At 38.1% G+C, this 20,897-nt stretch overlaps 1 protein-coding gene across 16 annotated transcripts in view; it reads left to right on the top strand.

Moving 5' to 3' along the window:
* The window catches only part of CDK14 (cyclin dependent kinase 14), a 333,262-nt gene that overhangs the window by 138,283 nt on the left and 174,082 nt on the right, over nt 1-20,897 (top strand). For all 16 annotated transcript variants that reach the window (XM_049798612.1, XM_049798611.1, XM_049798619.1 and 13 more), the window contains 2 exons: nt 3,891-3,985; nt 19,321-19,383. In XM_049798612.1, the coding sequence (XP_049654569.1) occupies nt 3,891-3,985; nt 19,321-19,383 (158 nt within the window). The remainder of the gene's footprint in view (nt 1-3,890; nt 3,986-19,320; nt 19,384-20,897) is intronic.

The following is a 20,897-nucleotide window of genomic DNA, read 5'->3' as shown; positions in this document are numbered from 1 at the left end:
TTCTTCTTCCTGCATGTGGCCCGGGAGTCAACAGTAATAGTTACTTTTGTTGATTTTGACATACAGCTGTGAAATGTTTCTTTATGGGCATGCTGCAGTAGCCTTTTTCAAAACACTCCAAGTCTTTTAGAGGTACGTCAAGGCTGATCTAAAAGTCACACGGCTTTGTTAATGGGGTGTCAGGCTTGAGCTGATGCCGTAAACCCTGCAGGGAGCAAAGCACTGATTTACTGATGCTACTCAGGTTTTGGGTGAGAGTTGGCTGCAGTCCAGCTGGCTTGGCTTGCTTGTGGAGTGAGCATACTTTAGAACCCAGCTCATGTGGGAACAGCAAAAAGCTCCTTGACCAACACAAGCCATAAGGCATCTTGCCAGGAGTTCATAATAGATGAGAGCATCCCCTTGTTGGAGGAGAAGTCTGTGATGGTTATTCAAGCAAACACAATGTGTTTCCTTTAGGTATGCAAATATGGCTATTAGCCCTTGATGGAGAAGTCCTGACTGTTGGTACTTTTAGTGGCTCAGGTCATGAACTTACGTACAAGTCACAGAAATTTATCATCTTGGTTGTTGTTAATTCTTGAAGTATGTCACCAATTCCTCTGCCCAGTTTTTGACTGCTAGAATTTGCTGTAAGGGAGTGTGCAAACACAGGTTACAGAACAAGTGCCTGCCCATTCAAACGTGTATAATATTTTGTCCAAAGTGTTTTAAAAAAGCATTGTAGCATTATTTGCTGCTGTGTCTCCTCAAAACTCTTTGGGAAAATGAATTAAAAGTGCTGCCTTCTGTTTATCTTACAGTTAATACCAAGGGTAAAAAAAACCAGAGTGCCAGCAGTTTTGAAGCAGCATTATATAATTTTGTTTTTAAAAACACATGCTAAAGATAACGGTGAGTACTACTACGTTGGTCTCACTTTTGTGAGTTGTTGCAATGCTTTTCCAACAATATTTTAGTCTTTTTATCTTAAAAGAAAACAACTCTGTGTGAAATCTGTGGGTGATAATCACTGGACGGAGATGGCATTCTCTGGGAGAATTATTTTGTTCTAGAAGTAACACCAGGCACAGCAGCACCTGACTTCTCGCTGAGCGCCAGTAGCAGCTGTGTTGGCATCTTCAAAGGTGAAGTCAAGCTTGTCTCAGGCTGATGCTGATAGATTCCCTGGACTCTTTTTCATTCTCTTGGATGTGAATTTCTGGGGTTTGTCTTTGAATTAGTGGATTTCATCCAAAGTTGTATCCCCTTCAAGCAAAAAGAAGAGGAGTATTGGTTGGTTGTTCTGAAAGGGGATGTTTCTGGAAAAAAACACACCGAGCACCATCGGTTCATATTTCATTTTGTTTTTAAAGTACTCTGTGGAGGATATCTATTTCAGCTAACTTTTTTTCTTTTTTATTTCCTTTTTCTCCCCTTTTTTTAAGCAACAAAGCAGTGGTTTCGCAGAGACAGGCAATCTTACCAGTAACAGTCCTGATAGAAGAGCACACAGGGTATTTCTCTTACTTTTACCAGTTATGCTTGGTTTCTCACAATGTAAATTGATAGTGGAATTGCTTCTTATTTCCACAGTGTAAAATTAGTGCAATTAAGATTTTGCTCTCTATGCTATATTATTTACTGTGTTACACTTGGACTAATGGTGAAGACAGAAATCTTACCCTGCAGGTGATGTTTTGTAGTTCTTGTAATATATAGCAGATGTTGAATATTGAGGCTGTAAAAGGGGAGACTTGGATGTTAAGAGAAGATAAAGAGTGAGGGAGGGGACTGAAGAGGAAAGGCAGTGTTTGCAAAGACCTCAGGGTAAGCTGCTTTCAATGTACTAGTTAAGCTTTAATGACCCACATACAGATTTTAGCAACAAAGTAATGGCCAGCTACAGGAATTAAAGGCCTCAGGTGATGATCTGAACAGCAAAAGCTGACAGAGGTCATAAATACTATTACAGTTCAACACAAGCTCTGCTAGGAGGCAGTTGTTATGTTCCCAGTCTCTCTGTATGTGTGGTCATTTGACAGGGTTGGAGGGAAGAGCTGGTAAAAGCTCAGTTACTGCAGGTGAACTCTTCTCGGGGTTTTCCCAGTTTAAAAGGTCTCATTTCTGGTAGAGGATACCTTTTGGAACAGTTGTTCTGCTTATCTGTTGTTTGTATCCATACCTTCTTCAGTAGCAATTTTTCATTCTTGTCCTTTAAAAAAACTAACATAGCCAAATCTCTCTGAGCTTTTACTCCAAGAAATTCTCCAAATTCTTAAGATGAGGATCCTATGAAAATTGTGCATGGCTCTTCCTTTGAGAAAAAAGCTTCTACTTGATTTGTGGAACGTTAAAAGTTACTAGAGATGCACTGAGCAAAAGTTTAAAAAGGATAATTGTAATTGCAATACCTGATTTACAGCTCAGTGGCAACATATTCAGACCACAGGAAAGATTCCTCTCTGCTTACTCTCTGAATAGCATGAGTTGTGGAGTGCGGGCAAAAGCAATCTTTTTTGAAAGATTTCTTCTCACCTCTTCAGCCAGGTGGAAGGTTTGCCTTATTTGCGGTCATGGAGCTTGCTCGCAGGTTTGCAATCCTGCCATCAGGATATCTGTGATATACTCGCTTTGAAGCTGCTGTACGGTATTTTCCCCCTTGCAGTCTACCTTCTGCCTCGCGTGAACTCCAAAGTTTTGCTGCCGAGGGTGCTTGTAGAGGAACACCGATTCAGCTAGATTACATGATGCTATTGTGTTGCTTCCTAGAGTGATCAGCTTGTCAGATCGATCTCTTAAAGACCAGTATGAGAGGTGATATGTACTTACCCTAATTCAAAGCCAGATGACCCCTGAAGTTACTTCAGCCTGATGGAGCTCTATAGGACAGCAGGGGGTAACAGTGCCCTGGAAGCTCCCTAGCTTCCATTTTGCACAGTAGTGGAGTGAGACAACTCTTTGGTGTTTCATTATTTTCTTTGACAAAAGAAGAAGGGTGACAAAAGAAAGTTCCACAGTATTCGTACAGAAATATGCCACTCATTTGCATGTCTTTGTATCTATTGTTAACTTTGCTGTGGTGTCTGATCATCCTGCTCTGATGTATGCATGAAATGACAAGGCACCACCAACAGATTGACATGGGTAACAACACATGGCTTGTCAGCATATATTGCTAAAATATGCCATGTCTTGTGGCCCATTAAATATGTAATATGGTATGAACATTAAATATGTATTATGGTGTTAAAGAAATTTAGTGAAGGGGATCACCTGGAAGTTCACTAGGTAAGTCTTTATTTGTCAGTAGTCTGAAAACATGAGCTAGTGCTATTAAAAAAAAAATATGGTGAGAAAACACCACGTATTTATTCTCATGAGCTAATACAAACGATTCCATCAAACCTGTCTTATGTTTGAGGGAAAGGAGAATTATTGCTTAAAACACTATTCTTAGGATAGATGTTGCACTTTGTTTAGAAAGCAGCTCTGTTGTGTTGGATAGAAAAGGTGATGTTTTGAAAAGACATGCTTGACTTTTATCTGAGATGAAAAATTATCTTTGAGTCTAGAAGTGAACTTGGTGTCTGGTTGATCAGATGTGAGTGACTGATTCACTTAGAGGAGGGTGCGCAAGGAAAGCATCTCTAGCCGCAGCTCATTTTTGCCTCAAAGTGAGGTTGAGTTTGACCAACAAGGTGGAGAAAATGGCACTGAATGGGAAGGCATGATCTTCAAACACACTGCGTGGAACTCATGGACATAGAAGATAACAAAGTACAACTATTGGTTGTCAGTTTATGAAACTCAGATGTCGAAAAAATCATCTGAGTTGCTAAAAAAAAAAAGCCAATTGATGTAAAATACTTGGATCCTTTTTAAGATATCATGTATGTTCTGCTTTTCAGCTTCTCTTCTGAAAGGATTGAAACACGCTAACATTGTGCTGCTTCATGACATCATTCACACCAAGGAGACCTTGACACTTGTGTTTGAATATGTGGTGAGTAAAGTAACTAATGTTCTGGATATGGTCCAGAGTGTATAGAATTTGAGGGAAAAACTCTCTTTACCATTGATGATCTATGGATCAGGCCAAAATAACCCTTTACGCTCTTCAGGAGAGTGGAGGCTATAAGAGATGATGCTTTGTAGTGGAGTGGGCTAAAAGTGGAAGGCTGGACTAGCCCAGATTCAGAGACAGAGAAGTGGCAACTCAGGCTCTGGAAGGACCTTACACTGTTCAGTTGACTTCAAGCTGGTTCCTTACTCTGTTTCCTAGTTATAGTTTGCTTATTAGAGTTTTTTCTTTACTGATGTGATCAGGCAATTTTAAATAGGTGAGGATAATGTAGGTAAAAGAAGAACAGGACTGAAATGCTTAACAGGTAGTTCCTTTATCAAAAACATGTAACAAGTTTAAATGTTTTTTTTTGTGACTGGCATGTGCATAGTGTCTTTTTATAAGCAATGTCAGTAAAAAATATTTGGTGCACACAATTTAGAATTTTGGATTGTTATTTTTTTGCCATGACTAGTGTTTTACCTACCAATTAAAACTTCAATTTACATAGTACACAGTGTAATGATCTAATTATGTTCAGAGTATTACTTTCCAATGTCTTGGGCTTGGCCTCCTAATTAATCTTTTTACTTTTTCCAAGACAAACATATGGCATTTATGTAGAACTACTTCAGCATTTAGCTGTGGAGTTATGCAATGTACTATCATAATTAACCTCCCAGTTTTCACAGGTGAGTCCAAGAACATGTAATTTAAAAGAAACAAATGAGTTTAGAGAAGGTTAGATTTTCAGTATAATACCTGTTATTGTGTTGTAGTCAGTAAGACACTGTGTTTACAAAGTACAGTGATTACTAGTTTTAGTCTTAGTATATCCCTACTTAAGACAGATGGAATTGTTTTGAGTGTTTATTGGGAGTATGCCTTAATTTTTACGTGATAGTGCACACAGCATCTTGTCTGGAGAAGCCATTCACCTTGTCTATTTAGATAGAAATGCTACAGTGTAATAATGTGGGTATTCAGCTACAGGAGCCTGCAGAGCAGTTGCATGTAGTACATTTTTTTTTACTGCAGGTATAGGAACATTAATGAAAATTTAATTCCTTTTCTTAAAATTGGTTATTCTTCTGCTCCTGACTTATACACTGAATTAGCATAGGAAAAGCCTTGATATTTAATTTTATGTAAAGGTCAGTGTAGACTTATTTGCATAGCTTTACATGAATACATTTTGCAGTCCCTTTTATCAACAGCTGCAATTAGGTATATTCATCAGCACAGGTTGAGAAATGAGATATATAGAATTATGTTTCTCCCTAAAATAGATGGTTTTGCCTGTTATACTAATGTCAAATTTCTGGATTTTACATCCAGTAGTAGTGTTTACAGACTCTGGCTCCCAGCCATGCGTTATATCATGTTGCTGTCTGTGATAAGCATGGACACAGACTAAGCTTCATGCAATGGCTAGTTCTTCTGAATTCACTTAGCTGTTTGTCTTTCAACAGAGTGCTGTTGGGATCACCCCTGCTGGAGGTTGCACCTTTTTATTCCCATGGTGTTTGGTAGCTATTGAAACTGTTTCAGGATCTCATTTAGTAATGGTTTCTAGCAACTGATACAAGTAGTATTTTAGTATTTTGGCAGGTGGGCATTGTCTCTCAAGGTGGTGTTCAGGATGAAGGGGAAGGATGCTTTGTTCTCTCCAGCCAGCCTAAGGCCTGTATTCTAAGGATGTTGTAACTTGCTCTTGTGCCTTGAGATGACAGAATTGCCTAACAAAAGTATGTTTTCATTTTTAGGTAATGTAAAGCTATAGGCTGATCAAATAGCTAATGCTATCTGATAATGCTTACTGCTGGAGAATGCCTGTATAACCTGAATTGAATTCTTGTGGGTGTTCATGATACAGGTGTTAATTGCATGATCGCAATGACCTTTTTTGTTCCTTTCGTCAAAGAGCTCTCATTCAGTGCATAATATGAACATGCAGAGGCAAGAATTACAGTTTTCCACTTGAATCTAAAAATTTTGGCTGGTTGACTATGCAACCTAGCTGTGTAATTGGTGTTCCTTAGCTTTATACCTGTAATGTCTGTTTTCATTTGTTTCTTTTTTTTTTTTTTTTTAACACCTGTACATGGTTTAGCTCAATAATATGAGTGATTTGTACTGAAATCAGTAGAAATATTAGTGCAATTAAAATCACACAGTGGCATACATTTTTGAATGATTGAGGCCTAACAAACCTAAAAGGGCTTGAATTTCATTTACTTCACAAAGTGACATCATGGAACTGATACACTTTTGTCATTAATCACTATTGGCCATTTCAAACATAGTAAAAACCATTTGAGTGAGATGTCGTGATTAAACTAGGGATGAACAGTTAGTGATCCAAGAATTCTCAGAAAATGGAAACTTTAGATTGCTAGGTCAGTGACGATTCCATCAGGAAATTAATGCTGATGAAACATCTGAGGTTGTCAGAGGTGTTCGATTTCAGCATTGACCCTGAAAGAGTAGAATGAAATTTAATTTCATGTAGCACCTTTCATTGCAAAGTGCATTGCAGTAATAAGTTAAAAGCTGAAAGCAGAATAGCCTCTGAAAGGAAACATGGCAGTGACTAAATTCTCTGTGTACCTCAAATTAGAATTTTTTTTTAATGTGGAAATCTGTCAGAGGAAAACATGACAGAGCTTTTTAACTTTAATCTTGGTGGTCCCCAGAAGCAAGAAAAGTCAATCTTAAAAAATTCTATCTGACAGCTGAAGATCAGGAGAAGTTCATCCTCCATAAAAACATTTTGGTGGTGAATATGAAGCTGGATGTTTCTGTGGAAGAAGAGAAGGGGGGCTTGTTCCTTTTGAATGAAAGGGCTTAATTGAAAATAGTTTAGTATATACGGTACCTTGTTAATAGAGCATAATTTCTTGGTATGCTTTGGTAACTCTTACATCAGCTATGATTATTGTTGGTCATTCAAGTGTACCGAAAAGGGAGCCGAGAGCTCAATTTTATTGCCGGATGGCTGAGAGCTGTTGCTCGTTACCTGAGGAGTTTTGAGGATGAGCTGCTTGGAATCACCTCTACAATACCTGAAGGGCTGAGAGTCTTTCATGTATGAATGGTAGAGAAAATATTTTCCGTATAGTTAACTGGGATGTGCTAAACAAGACCTGAAAACAAAATGTGAAATTTTGACACATTTTGCATATGGTATCTGAGACTGCAATGACTTCGAGAAGAAAAAAGTCGGTTCAGCTTTACAGTTCAACGGAGGAGTATGACTGTTCACACAAGTTTTGTTCCCATCCTCTCCAGGCTCTGTTTGGGTGTTAGTTTATGCAACCTTGTGGGTATGCCAGCTGTAGTGCAAGTTTCACTGATATAAGCCAACTTTGCCCAAGGAAATGATGAATTTTACAGGTGACATCTCAGACATAACGAGAGATCTTTGAAGATGGGTTCACATCTGTTCATTCTAAAATGATGATTAGCTGCTACCATTTGTTTCTGCACTTGTTTATTTAAAAGGAAGATGACTGTATTTAGAAATACTTAATTGCTGAAAGGCAATCCTAACCAATACATACTGCTACAGGCTTGGTAGAATGATAATGAGGTTTTTAGTATTATGCATAATCATGTACGTATATTATTATTATCAATAATGAACCAGCAGCATGTCCTATTCCTGGCGTATAGAAGTGAGCTTGTATAGCAATACTTTACGCTTTCAATATTTATGAACTAGATTTGAAACAAGAACAGATACGTTTATGAATGGAAGTATGAGTAATGAGTAATATTATTTCTGCCTCAACAGTGAAAAAGCTCCAGACTAATCTAATAGTGTAATTTAAAACCAAGCATTTTCAATTACCTTGCCTGTTTTAATCTTTGTGTATGTTTTTCCTTCTTAAAAATTACTTTCCATTAAAGAAGAAAGTTTAATTCTCATTGCTTCATTACAGCAGCTAAAATAGGTTGTTATACAATGAGTTGGCTTAATAAAGTTAATGAGTTACATTTTCCTCCCATTTCCTATAAGAAAAAAATAGGTGTGAGTTTCTCATTTTAATGCTGATTGGAAATTGAGATATATACTGTTTATCAGAATTAAGAGTTTAAAAACCCGAGAGTTTGAGTTTCTCATGGGACATCTTAGAAAAGTATTATGCAAGCAAATAGTCCACACTCATTACCTAAAAAATTTTTGCATTAAAAATTTTGAATTTCTTGCAACTTTTGATAATTTGGATCGAACACTATTATTGGTTTTCTGGTTTTATTTATTTTGTTAGGAAACCTGTATTGAAACTAAAGGTAGGATGGCATTGCTTGTTTGTGGAAACAAACAGAAAAAGGCACATTATTGTAGTGGATGAGAGAGCAGGGACTATGAGTAGAGTCTCAGGGCTGTTTCGAGCTCTGATCACTAGAATCATTCATCAGTGCTTAATACCTAGAGGAAATGAGGGAAACTGGGCACAACAAGAAAAGAGGGGTCTTCTAATCCTTGATTGAGAGTGAAACTTATTTGGAGGCTGCATTCCCTTATTTTGGTGCGAGAGTGAAACAATGACCCATTTGAGGTCAAGGTGCTTGCTTGTAAGCAAGGCCTGAAAGCTAGTGAAGATCTGCCACAAGGCGGACGCCTCATGCCACCCTCGTGGCCGACACCCCTACTTGCCGCGAATGTGCTTTGTGCGCCCCGGGAAGGAGCAGAGGCGTTGAGGGCTCCCAGCATGGGAGCAGTTGAATGTGGTAGTTTCCATTTGCCTTGACTGGAGGAGGAGCCATTCCGCTGTTGGTTTAACCGCTGCCTCGCGCCCCAGGCTTGCCCCAAGTTGCACTACTTAAATTGCAGTCAAAAAGACGACCGAACAAGGCTGTGAGGCAGAGAGAAAGGAAATCCCCTACTATTGAGAAGAGGCAGTAAGGGAATACTGCTCTTGGGAGAGCCTTGTTTTTCAAGTTTTAATGAGCAGATCAGAGACAGGAGCTGCTGATGTCCAAGTATATGTTGGAAATGCAAACAAAGTCAGCTTCAGGAGGCAGGGATTCAGAAGGGATTTCGGAAGGAAATTGCTTGGTGCTTTGCCGAGAGGTAAAGACTGTGCCAGACGTGGGAATCAGCAGGAAAGAAGGAATGAGAAATTGTATTTAAATTTAAATAAAAGTACTCCTGCTAGGCTAAGAAATTTACACACGTCTAGGGGGAGGAGGAAAGATGTTCCTCAGTTTGCCTCATCATCCTGACTTTGCAGGATCTCCCAAAGGTTGTGCAGACTTCATACAGAGGGTGCATACTGACGAATAAATGTGTTAATAAGATTAATCAAGATTTACAATCCAACAGATTGGGAGGCTGTGTGTATCTGAATGTCTGTTCTTTGCACAATTTACCAGCGTTTTTTATAACCTTACCAAATATTGGTTAGGTTTGCAGTGTGCTTTGCACCATTTAATAATTAGCATCTATTATTTATTCTTATTTTTATTAAGTATTAATAAGTGTATTCAGTGTAAGTATTTTAAAAAAACCACAACAAAATCAAAGCATAAAAAACATCCAGAGTTGAGCTGACAGATGGAGCACAGGAAATAACGTGAGATATTCTATCTACTGACAGATCTCAATTAGTTTTTTCCTAAATTACAGATAAAAATTTCAAACGTCATTGTAGTCCATCAAAAACACATACATGTAGTAGGATGCATATGCCAGCAATAACACTCTACTCAATACAGGTAAGGCCACCACCCAGAATGGTAAATCTGTATACCCAAGGAAAACACGCATCAAATGGAGACGTGAGGGGGGAAAAAAACAAGAATGACCAAACATCTAGAATAAAGGCTTCTGAGGAAAAGTCAAAGTAAATAGGGCTGTTTAGATTTGGGGGGAAAAAAAGGATGAGATGCTTACAAACCTTTAAATATGTCGTAGAGAAAGACGGTGACCTGTTTCCATGTCAATGGTAAAGAGGATGAAAAAGAAAATCTGAAATTGCAGTAAGGAAGAGAAAGATTAAACTATAGGAATGCCTCTTTAATTGTAATAACAGTAAAGCACTGAAGAAGCTATTATGGGGTGATGGTTTCTCTAATACTGGCAGTCTTTAAGAACACTTTAGACAATCAGCAGGATGATGTCATTGATAGTAGTTGTAGGTAATTTGATTATTTTTTCTTTTTGAGATCCTTTCTATGTGTATCATTCTGCATCTTAATTTTTATCAGTTAAATATGAATACTTGTAGTGTTTCAGTGAAGTTAATACACTGTTACTTTCCTGTATCAGGAATTGAAGAAAAAATATATCAGTTTATTTTACTACTTTAAACAAAATTTTAAAAAAAATCCTTCTAGCTTTAGTATTTATTTTTTTTTATTATTAATTGATTATTTCTATGTTATAGATTTCTGGACAGCTCTACCATCAGTAATATTCTGGTGGCATCCCACACATTCCTTATCTTTTAATTTCAGTAATAAACTGGCATTGTCTAAGTCCCTCTAAGGTGAAACCTGACCATATCTCAACCTGCGCTAGAGACCACTCAATCTAATTAAACTTTTTCTCAGGCTCTTTAATAATGTGGGTTGTAACTGCTGTTTAATCCTTCTTAAAATGAGAAGCTCTGATTTATTCAGTGCAGACTGAAAAAACAAACACCAACCCCAAACTGGCTGTTTGGAGAGTGATGATCGCCATAATTCTAAATCTTAAAAATAGATTTTTCCTTCCTGAACTAGCAGTATGCAGCTTTGTACTACTTGAATCATATTGATAAACATACTTCTATGAAATCTTTAAAAACAGAAACCTGGGGTGAACAATTCTGGCAAAGTAATAATAATAAAAATTCTGGACTCAGAATAAAGAGATCAGTAATTGCAGATATCTTTATAATAGGTTTCTAGTTTTATCATATAAAAAATAACTAAGGAATGGTGAATAAGAGGAATCAAGAATCAAGCCTGAGTAATAAACAGAGCCAACACTTGAAAGTTAAAAAGGCCTATTCATTTTTTTCTTGTTTTACTACTTTGAGTAAAGAGGATATAATCCATGGAAGCATCATTTTTCTTCTGTGTGCCTTGCAGTCTGAACTGCAATTTTCCCTATAAAATGTTTATTAATCTTATGATCATGCATGGACAGTTAAGATTAGGAGGCGTGGCAGGAAACAGTCACTCAGCCAGTGTGAAGAGAGGTCTACCGGAGGATGCTGAAGCTTTTAGAGGAAGTGTTTGCGCTGCTTTTTTCCTGCCCTGAAGATGGCATTTTTTTTCTGTATCCCAGCACACCACCATAGTGAAGGCTCTTGTGCTAGCTCGGCTTGTGTAGATTTGTCTACACCATCCACGGCCAGTACTGTGCCACTATTAGTGTGGATACTCAATGTAGTGTGGCTGTTTGTGGATTGTCAGCCTCCCTGCTGTGTATGTGTTCTGCCTACATGGCCCTGGAGTGAGTACTCTCACCATGAGCTTAGGGGTATCTGCCATGCTCTAATGAGAAACTTTTTGTATCTTCAATTTTTAATTTTTTTTTTTGGTATATGTGGATGTAGTGAAGATAATGGTCAGTGCTGTGGAAACCTAATGACCTAACAAATTAAAGAAAAAATGCACAAGCACATCTGTGTGGACACAGGTATTACAAGTTGCTTAGCTTGTAAAAATCAACCCTGTTGACTTTGGGGACTAGAAGTCCATCACAGTTTACACAAGCTGATGATCTGCTGCTAGGTTTTGAGCATACCAAACAGAAATTCCTACTGATTTTTGAGATATCATTCTTTTGTTAAAATAGTCTTACTAAATTAAATGTTTACTGTCTCTTTAACCTGATTTACTAAGAAAACAAGGTTGATAAAATTATTAAGGTGGCTAGAGAATAAGGAAGAGGATAAACTGTTATCTTTAGAAAAACTGGATTTTGTTGAAGAACTAGTTCATTCAGCAATTCTTTCCGTGGCAGTGTGTCTCACCAGTTAGAGTCACAGACCAGATTGTTCTCTGTATCAGAGACTTTTTATCAATCAATCAATAAATATATATTTTATAATAGCAACAAAAAATCAGGCAACTGTGCATTTTGTTTTCTCTCTGGGATTTTCAAGTAGGTTTGTATATGTATCATGTACTCCCCCACCTCCCAGCCTCCTTTTCTGTATAGTATTGTTCATGTGTTTTGAAGTATATTTATCTTTGCTGACAGTGTGAGAGAAATCCAAGGCACTAGAAACATCTGTTAGCAAAATTGTTTTCATTAAAGGTGTCTTGTGGGGTGTTTTTTTTTTCTTCCTTGAATCCCTAATATATATCTTTCCCCTGCTGCTCAGCCCAGCTGCTGCTGTTGCCTTCTGTGGTATTTCTGGAAGTTGCTTAGGTATCACCCAGAGATAGCTTGGAGGGTGTTTTTTGTTAGCATGGCTAACACTGGGTTGTCTCATAGGGGGAAGAGATTGAATTATGGAAAGCCATAGAAATACTTGAAAATGAGGGTCTATGACACTTTTGAAAATACAAGCAACATGAAATTCATTTAAACTGTGGTACAGTAATCTGCAGAGTGCTTAGGTTGGAGGATACATGCCATTTAAATAAAATTAACTTTCCTTTGTTCTCCTGTCACTTCAAATATTCCTACTGCCTGTGCTTTTATTGGCAAATTATATTATCAGTTTAAGAATTTGTTGGTGACAAAAGAGAAAGTATTTTAGTCGGTAAAACTGCTAGGGCATAAATAATGTGTGCTCTCCTTTGAACAGAGAAGAATGCCTTGCAACAGCCTCGCTGCCTCATTGGAGCAGCACAATCTGTCTGCAGCATGATGGCATCGCCGGCAGCCAAATACTCCCATTTTTGTTTTAATGGAAGGGTTCTTTCACATTGCTGGTTTTACATGATGGGAATGCGGTTGGAAATGCTTCCTGTTCCATTCACAAGCCCCAGGCTCTCCGTTCATTTCAGCTTCAAAAATGACAGCTGAAACCAATTAAGCAGAATTATGGGACAGCTAAGTCACATGGAGATTTATCATGACCGAGGAAGAAGAGGGAAAGAGAAGGGAGTGCATAGGAAGTAGAAATGACTAATTTAATTAGAGGAGAGCGACAGTCACTTTATTATTATGGAAAAGGGCTGGTGAAGTGGAGCTCATTGCATGTCACTGGCCGTGCCTTTGAAAGGAGACGTCCTGCGCTTTGTCTGAACACATTTGTGTTTGGTAGCAGAGTCTCTGATTTCTGCGAAAGATAGTTGAGCAAAATAGTTGATGTTAAAGCAAAGCATGGAGCATATTGAGGACATTCGTAGCTTGTGGTTTACTCATCTATTCATAATTAGAATTCTTTCTTCAAGGGGAGAAGGGAGGAGTCTGAACCATCAACATTTGTCTCATTTTTTTCTGTTTGCGTACTCTCTGTCTTCCAGAAGTAAGATGCAATGTATATAAACCTTGCTTCTGTTGTATACATATCAGCCTGGATTCTTCTCCCTTCAGGAGATGCTTAGACACAGTATGCTTACAAACATAAACATGCATGTGTCTACTAACATAAACCAGAGTCTTGCTGAATAGAAATGACCTTCATACACTACACACTGCCACAACTTTAAAGCAAAACCCCCAATTAATTTCTTCATGTGAGCCTAGAGACAATACTTTATAAGGTAAATGAAACTTTTTGTGGTATTGTCATGGTAGTTGGGGGGCGGGGGGGAGAAGTGAGTAAAAAACATCACAGAGAAAGTCTGAGCAAGCGTGCATTTTCCTTTTTTTTTTTTTTTTTTTTCCCCCCTCGTACTATGGGGTTTTTTTTCCTTGTTCCTTGACCCAAGCTTGATTTTGCTTAATGCTTGTACAACTTTGTTGATTTTTACTTAGGCTCTGAGCAGTTATATTAGATAAGTAACTTAATCTCTGCCTCATTTTTATGTACCTGTAGGAGTTGTGATACTTGTCTCCTTCATAGGGAGGAAAATACTCAAAATTCCTTGAAGTTTGGATCAAAGCTGGGCATTCTGTGATATGCTTCTACATACAGTTTGGAAACAGGAGAATGATGGAACTAGCATAGCTGAGCATTAATTTTCTCTTCCCTGTCCTAAGAGGCATTGTGTGGTCTCTGGTCTAACCAGAACTCGTGCCATCCACCCCAGAAAGGGTCACGGGTTTCCTAGTGGAGGTCTAGTTACTTGAGATTTGCACTGAGGAAAGGATTTGTGTTTTAACTTGCTGAGAGAAGGTAGCACAAAGGCTTGACAGAGCCTTCTCAAGGATGTGGAGCTGTGTGTGCCAGAACCTTGAAGTTAAGTCACAGCCCTGGAGCAACGATGTTCTGGCACGATTTAGTAAACTACAACTATTTGAAGAAATAAGATACCAAAGTCTGCCTCAGGTTGCCTATATTTATTTTTATTTTCAGCCAAAATGGGCAAGATATCTTAAACCTGTAGCTGGAGGACTCTTACTGTAAATATTCAAGCCTCATAGCATGAGCTTGGAAATTGGAGAACGGGTAGCCTTTTTGGTGTGGGTGGCATTGAGCTATCATTTTGCAAATTGCCCCAAATTTTTTCAAGTGATAAGCTTCAGAAAAATTGTCATTTTTACTTAAGAATTATGCCTTTGAAGATTCCCCCTCTCCTCTCAAACACTTGGCTTTAGCCATTCACAACTTCAAATACTGTAGATTCCATCCCTGGAACAAGTGAAATTGCTTCTAGGGGGAGGCAGTAGTGGGAGGAAAGATCGAATTGTTCACTGAAAGCATAAAAGATTTTGCACAAAACATTATTGTATTAGTGAGGTAGCCAAGTAAAGTTCTTAAAATTGGAGGATGCCGAGATAAAGATGGCCTATGCAATCTCCTTTTGCTGTCTCCTTGTGGAAGAGCCTGTTGTGCAGCTCTGCAGAGGCCTGTGTGGTGAAGGCATGTGGTGTTTGTTGAACTTCTCTCTTTTTTTGTGGATGTTGGAACTGGGGTGTCTTCTGGAGTTCCTGCCTCATTCAAAATATTGTTTCAAGGTAAGGCAGGTAATACTGCTGTAGAGAACTGGGTTCCATCCCTTCTACATTGAGAATCATCGTCATCACCACAATTTTATGATGTTATTGCAAATTGCTGTCATCGCAATTCAGATATGACTGACTTCTGCTATTCAGCATGAGATTCTCGGTCTCCCTTGCAAAAGCATTATACAGTCACAGCTGTAACTCAAGTCAGTGAAAACACAGAAGGTGAAATAGTGCCAAATATTCTGAAAAGTCAAAAGCAAAGTGCTTTAAACTGAGTTCCCCAAATCAATGATACTCAAGAATTTTTTCTCTTTGCTTCTGTTCCCTACCTGGTAAAAGGGAATAATGCCACATCTCCCCTGGATTGCTATGAAATTATTCTATGTTTGTGAAGCGTGTGAATAGCATAGCAATAAGCAGGGCAGGAAAGCCTCTGAGATTAATATTTCTGCCTTCAAAGTAGTAAATAAGCCAGAGACTGCAAGCTGTGTGAGAATGGAAAAAACCAACCACAAAACCAGCACAGCTGTTCTGTAGTCAAGTCTGTCCTATTCTGTTCAGTGAGTATGTCTAATCCTGTGAAGGGAACAAAGTATATGATCACGTTATGCATTTAAAAAGTTATCATAATGTACATTTATTGGGCAAACAAATAAAAGTTTGGATAAACCCTGTTAATTCTGGACTTCTGTAACTTTTGAGTTCTTCACTATGGAAACTTGATTTATCTCTATTTAATGTTTTTTGTGTGGCTGTTATGAACAGATGAGTGCTAATAGATTATACAGGTAGGTGTGTGTAAACTGGTGGAGTGTTAAGAGCAGGAATGAATGGGATTTTGAACTTAAGCCAAAATATCATACATTCTGTCAGCATGGTTTTTCTTGCAGTGATTTATGTGTGTTGGGGATTAACAGCATGGCTGATACAGTCTTGGTCTAGCCAGGTCCACCTGGGATCAGGATGTGTGTGACGGATATTTGCAGTTACTGCATTCCCAGTGTATCTTCCTTCCCTGTGAGGTGTCCTCACCCTCTGAGACAGGGGAGAAGGACTGTAAAAGGTGTGTTGGTGGATTTGTTTCTTGTCTCACTACCTTGTTTCAACACAGTTTTATGTTATTGCCAATATGTAATTGTATCTTGAATTTTCCTTCTAGGGTATATATTTTATTGGATCAAGGTGGTAACCACAGCAAAGACCCTAGTGTCAGAGTATGGCATGCTGTATCTGCAGCCACTGTTCCACTTGGGAAAGCATGTTGTCTTCTATCTCAAAATATAATGTGAAGACTCCATTCATATATGTGGTACCAATTTCACGGAATACTGTGAGAAAACTGCTTTCATCCAGTTTGCTCTCTGTTTTCTTTTTTAATGCTTTCCTGAAACTTGCCTTAAGTTGTCTTCAATGTCAGTTGAGCACACAAGCACTGGAGCAGACACTTGCCTGCCAAAAGGGAAAAACAGGTTTAGAAATAGCTGTCCCTGCAGCACTGTCAGCTTTCCTGGCTATATTAATATTTAATTCAATGTGCATTGAGTACCTGCCTTGGGAAAAGAAGAGCAGCTGATGCTGCTTTTGCTTCACCTCTACCTTTTGTTTTTTGTGGTTTTTTTTTTTTATAGTGAGGAGCAATGTACTGTACCTTTATAAGTTGCTTTCCCAGTTGGCACCATAGTATTTAGTTGCTTTTGTGAGAAGGACTCTAACTTAGTTTTATGAGGGCAAGTTCTTGAAAGATTTGAACAGAAAAGACTTTGCATTTCTGTTTACTGTCTGAATGAAAATTTAGTAGAAGTTTCTCTGTGTCTGTAGCATGTGTGTGGAAAAAAATAGATGTGAAAAGTCTGCTGCACAGTTGATTCTGTTAGGTTTCCAGGATTCTGTACAAATTGCTGCTTACATTGAATTTTAGGTAGATGTGAGCAATCAGGTTTTTGAAGGGGAGAACTACTGATGCAGAAGGTTATACCAGGCTGCCAACTGTCCTGGTCCTTGGGTTAGGAAGCGGAGGCAAATGATGCATAATGCAAATGTGATCATAGTTAATGTTCATATGTGGAGGAAATGCATTCAAATAATAACTGAAATATAAGTGGAAGAAAATGGGGTTATCCTCACAATTCATTACAAGTATATTGGAAATAAAAAGACAACTTACTGCTGTTACTAGTGATGTGACTCTGAAGTGGATGGTCTCAGAAAGCTTTTGGTGAATAGAAAAGTGCAGCTAGTGGGTGGCTGGGGTGCCAGGGATGGGACCTTCAGAAGTAGCATTGGGTTTGTCTTCCTCTGGTCTGTTTTCTTTTGGTTGACTAGTTGCAAATCGTAGAAATCAATAGAAGGTGAAGGAGGCAGTACGTTTCCCACCTACTGGGTTATCTGTCTCCCACAAAGGCTGGAAGACTGAACTGGGGAAGTGATAATTCTCGTCCTTCAGCCAGCCTACACGAGGGAGCGTGCCATGCTCGGGGGCCATGACGGGTGCATCTGACGGTGGGACACCACTGCCCTGTTCACCCTGCCGGGCTTTCTAAAGCAAAATTCCCGGCTTTACTTTAAACTTCTCCCAAGCACTGCAGGTGTTATCACTACTCAGAAGATTTGTATTTAAGTTAACAGTCCCAGAAAACTAACTGGGAGAATAGGAGAGGAATATGTACCTAGAGTGGCTAAAGATTTTACAGAAACTAGGAATAAGTCGTTAAGCTAAACACAGACTTTATGCAAAATGCACTTCACTGACAGTAGCTATTCACTGGTAGAGGTGGTGTATTTTTTCATTTCCTTTACTAGTTTGTTAAGTATAAATTTAAGTATTGCTTGCTGTAGCTTGTGCTTTGGAAGAAACTCTGTTGTGTTGTATTTAGTGCGGTTTGCCTGTTTGAGAATGCCCTCTGCCCTTGTGATACTCAAGCTATTTCCTGCAGTGAGGACACTCGCTCTCTTGAAGCCATGTAAGAATTCCTGAAAAAAGTTGTGCTAGTGCACAACCCAATCAATCAGTGCATCTTACATCATTATAATGTTAATTCTACATGCACAGTGTGTTTTCATAGTTTATGACTTCAGAAGAGAAGATTATACAGAACAGTTGTGGCTAGCATGAATTTTGTGTCTTAGAAAATGTGAACTTTCTGACGTATCCATATAACTCTGCAAAAGAGCAGTGGAGAATGACTCCTGAACTGGGAAGTGTTGCACAGAGAAACCATTCTGCTGTGTCGAAGGCAGCTTTTGTCCAAAACTCTCACCTTGAAAACTGCCTATATTTAGTTGGACTGTTCAGTATGTGAGGCAGGTATTGCCAAGTAGCTTTTCAAGGAACGCTGGATGATTTTTACCAGATGTGTTCAGAAACCAGATGTGGAAGGCAGAGTCAGTCTCCAAGTTTTTGGTGGTTAATCTAGTGCATATTTTTACTTTCTTTATTCTGAACATAATTCCAGAAGCTGAGTTGTGCAAGCAAATCAGAGAAGCAACATGCCGCTTCACTGAAAGAATGCTGCTGACTAGTAGGAAGGTGAAGAAATGAGAGAGAAAAATTCAGAGGAAATAGTGTTTTGATAGTAAAAGCAATAAATACTTATTAATTAAAAATAACATTAATCTATGCATTGCAAACCTGCTTATTTTCTGAAGAGATTTTATGGTATATTTGCAGGGACTATAGACAACTGTGAAGTGAAAACTTAGTTTTGAGTCTTCAGTGAAGCTGTTTGGTAAAGTAGCTGTAATTAATAGCTATACATGTGCATAATATGTGCTTCTTTTTGAGCTGGAAAGTGTCATTCAATATTCTGATATGCAATGCCTTTCAGATTTATTTTCTAAACCGTTAAGCCATCTTAATCTAGAATCACCATAAAATTACATTTAAAAGGCAATGTTTTAATGTGAATAACGAGAGTGGCATTTGAGGTTCTCCCTTAGGTTCTTCCTCTTCCCTCCAGATTTTATCATTATTTTGTTGATGGTGATATTGTCTTCACAAGGTAGAAAATGATACTAAAAGTAATTAATTTACCATATACAGGATGTGAGGGGAAAAAATATCATTTACATTTGGTGAATATTTCTATCAGTCAAGTTACCAAGGTTGTTAAATAAAATGGAGTGTAAAGGTACAAGTGTGTGTGTGCACATACGTGGCTGAAAAATCTCTTTATTTTCCATTTGTTCTGTCTACTCCTAAGTAGAAGGATATTTATTGCTGCAGTCATACAGATATTAATACACTTTTTTCCATCTGACTTTCTTTTAGCACACTGATTTATGTCAGTACATGGACAAACACCCTGGAGGGCTTCATCCAGAAAATGTGAAGGTAAGACTCAGAAAGAGCACACATTCAAGGAAAATGCAGTAACTTTGTGTAAAATGTCCTGTCAGTTGTTTCATAGAAACTTATTATTAGCTAAAGGGAAAATTATTGGCGTATGAATTATATTTTAAAATATTTTTTCTTTAGAAATAATTAAAAATGCAAGTATTTGAACATTCCTACAAAAGAACTTGAGGTCTGTAAAATTCATTTAGAGCCAGAATATATGAGTAAATACTGTTACAGTGTTGGTAACCCGTCCCCCCATTCAAACATTTGCTCTTAAGACAAGACAATACTGCCCTAAAGCCCCTGAGTAAACTTGCTTTAGGCTGTCAGTGCTAGATCTTCAGTGAGGCAAGTCATTGTAAGTTTACCAAGTTTGAGGGAACTGTAATGGATTATATTAGCTGAAGGTACTGCTTTTTATATGAGCATATAAAATCTTCCCTAATCTTTTTGCTCACTTGTTTTGATGAAGCACTTTCATAGCTCATCTCACTTTAAAAACAATTTTTCCTTCTAAGTTAGATACTGAGAATCATCATGCAGGAAGGAGGGAGTTTATTAACAGGATTTAATGGAAAGATAGATTGGTAGAGACTTGATCCAGTTACTTTCCGGGAAGTCAGCCAAATTATTTTAGCATCAAATGGAAGCCAATCAGATACGCAGAATGTGTCGTGTGTGTATAGATCACCCAGATGATATTCGTTACACTTGTCTTGCGCTTTGACATCAGTTCCATTGTTGTTCTACTTTGGAAGTGTTTAAATCTTCACTTGACATACTGAGAGCTTTATTCCAGTACTTAGTTTCTTGAAATTGAGAAGTTCATGGGGAAAATAAAAAAAGTCCTGGAAAACTCAGAAGGCCTGTCTGGTTTAAGAAAAGAAAATATTTTAAAAAGATGAAAGAATATTTTTTTTTTTTTTTTTGCAATCGCTGATCATTGTTGTACATCAACTAGTTTTATAATGTAGATTGATTAATTTTCTGTGTTCTTTCACTGAAAAGTGGCATGTGCAACACATTAAGTTACATGAGAATGGCTACCATTAAAAAAAAAAAAAAATGTCTTCCTTACTGCATATATTTGGCCGAACTAAAAAAAAAAAAAAAAAAAATCTTTTGAAAATACATGCTATGTATACTGCAAGATAGCTTCCTTGTAATCTACGACTGTCACTCAGACATTTTGCTAGCATAGACAGGAAAAGCCCATGGGTGTCCTCCCACTGCCAGCTTCACAGTGCCTGTGTGAGTGTGGCATTTAGAAACAGCCAAAAGTGGGTGAGGTGGGACCTGCTTTTTGACTACTAAAACTTTTAAGCTTCCTTCATTGCTCAGTTTCCTAAGCAGAGTTTCATGTGCTGAATGTGCATGTTAAACCAGTGGTTTTGTGTTTCATTTCCCTGTGTAGATACTTTCACATTCAGCTCTCTGAGGTTTGGGATAAGCTAAGACTGGCTTTGAAAGTTCTTCATGCTGCTTCAGACTTGTGAGACCTACTCAAA

This window comes from Accipiter gentilis, chromosome 4 (assembly GCF_929443795.1).
Source record: "Accipiter gentilis chromosome 4, bAccGen1.1, whole genome shotgun sequence".
Classification (NCBI taxonomy): Eukaryota; Metazoa; Chordata; class Aves; order Accipitriformes; family Accipitridae; genus Astur; species Astur gentilis.
This window is presented reverse-complemented; position numbering and strand designations above follow the sequence as displayed.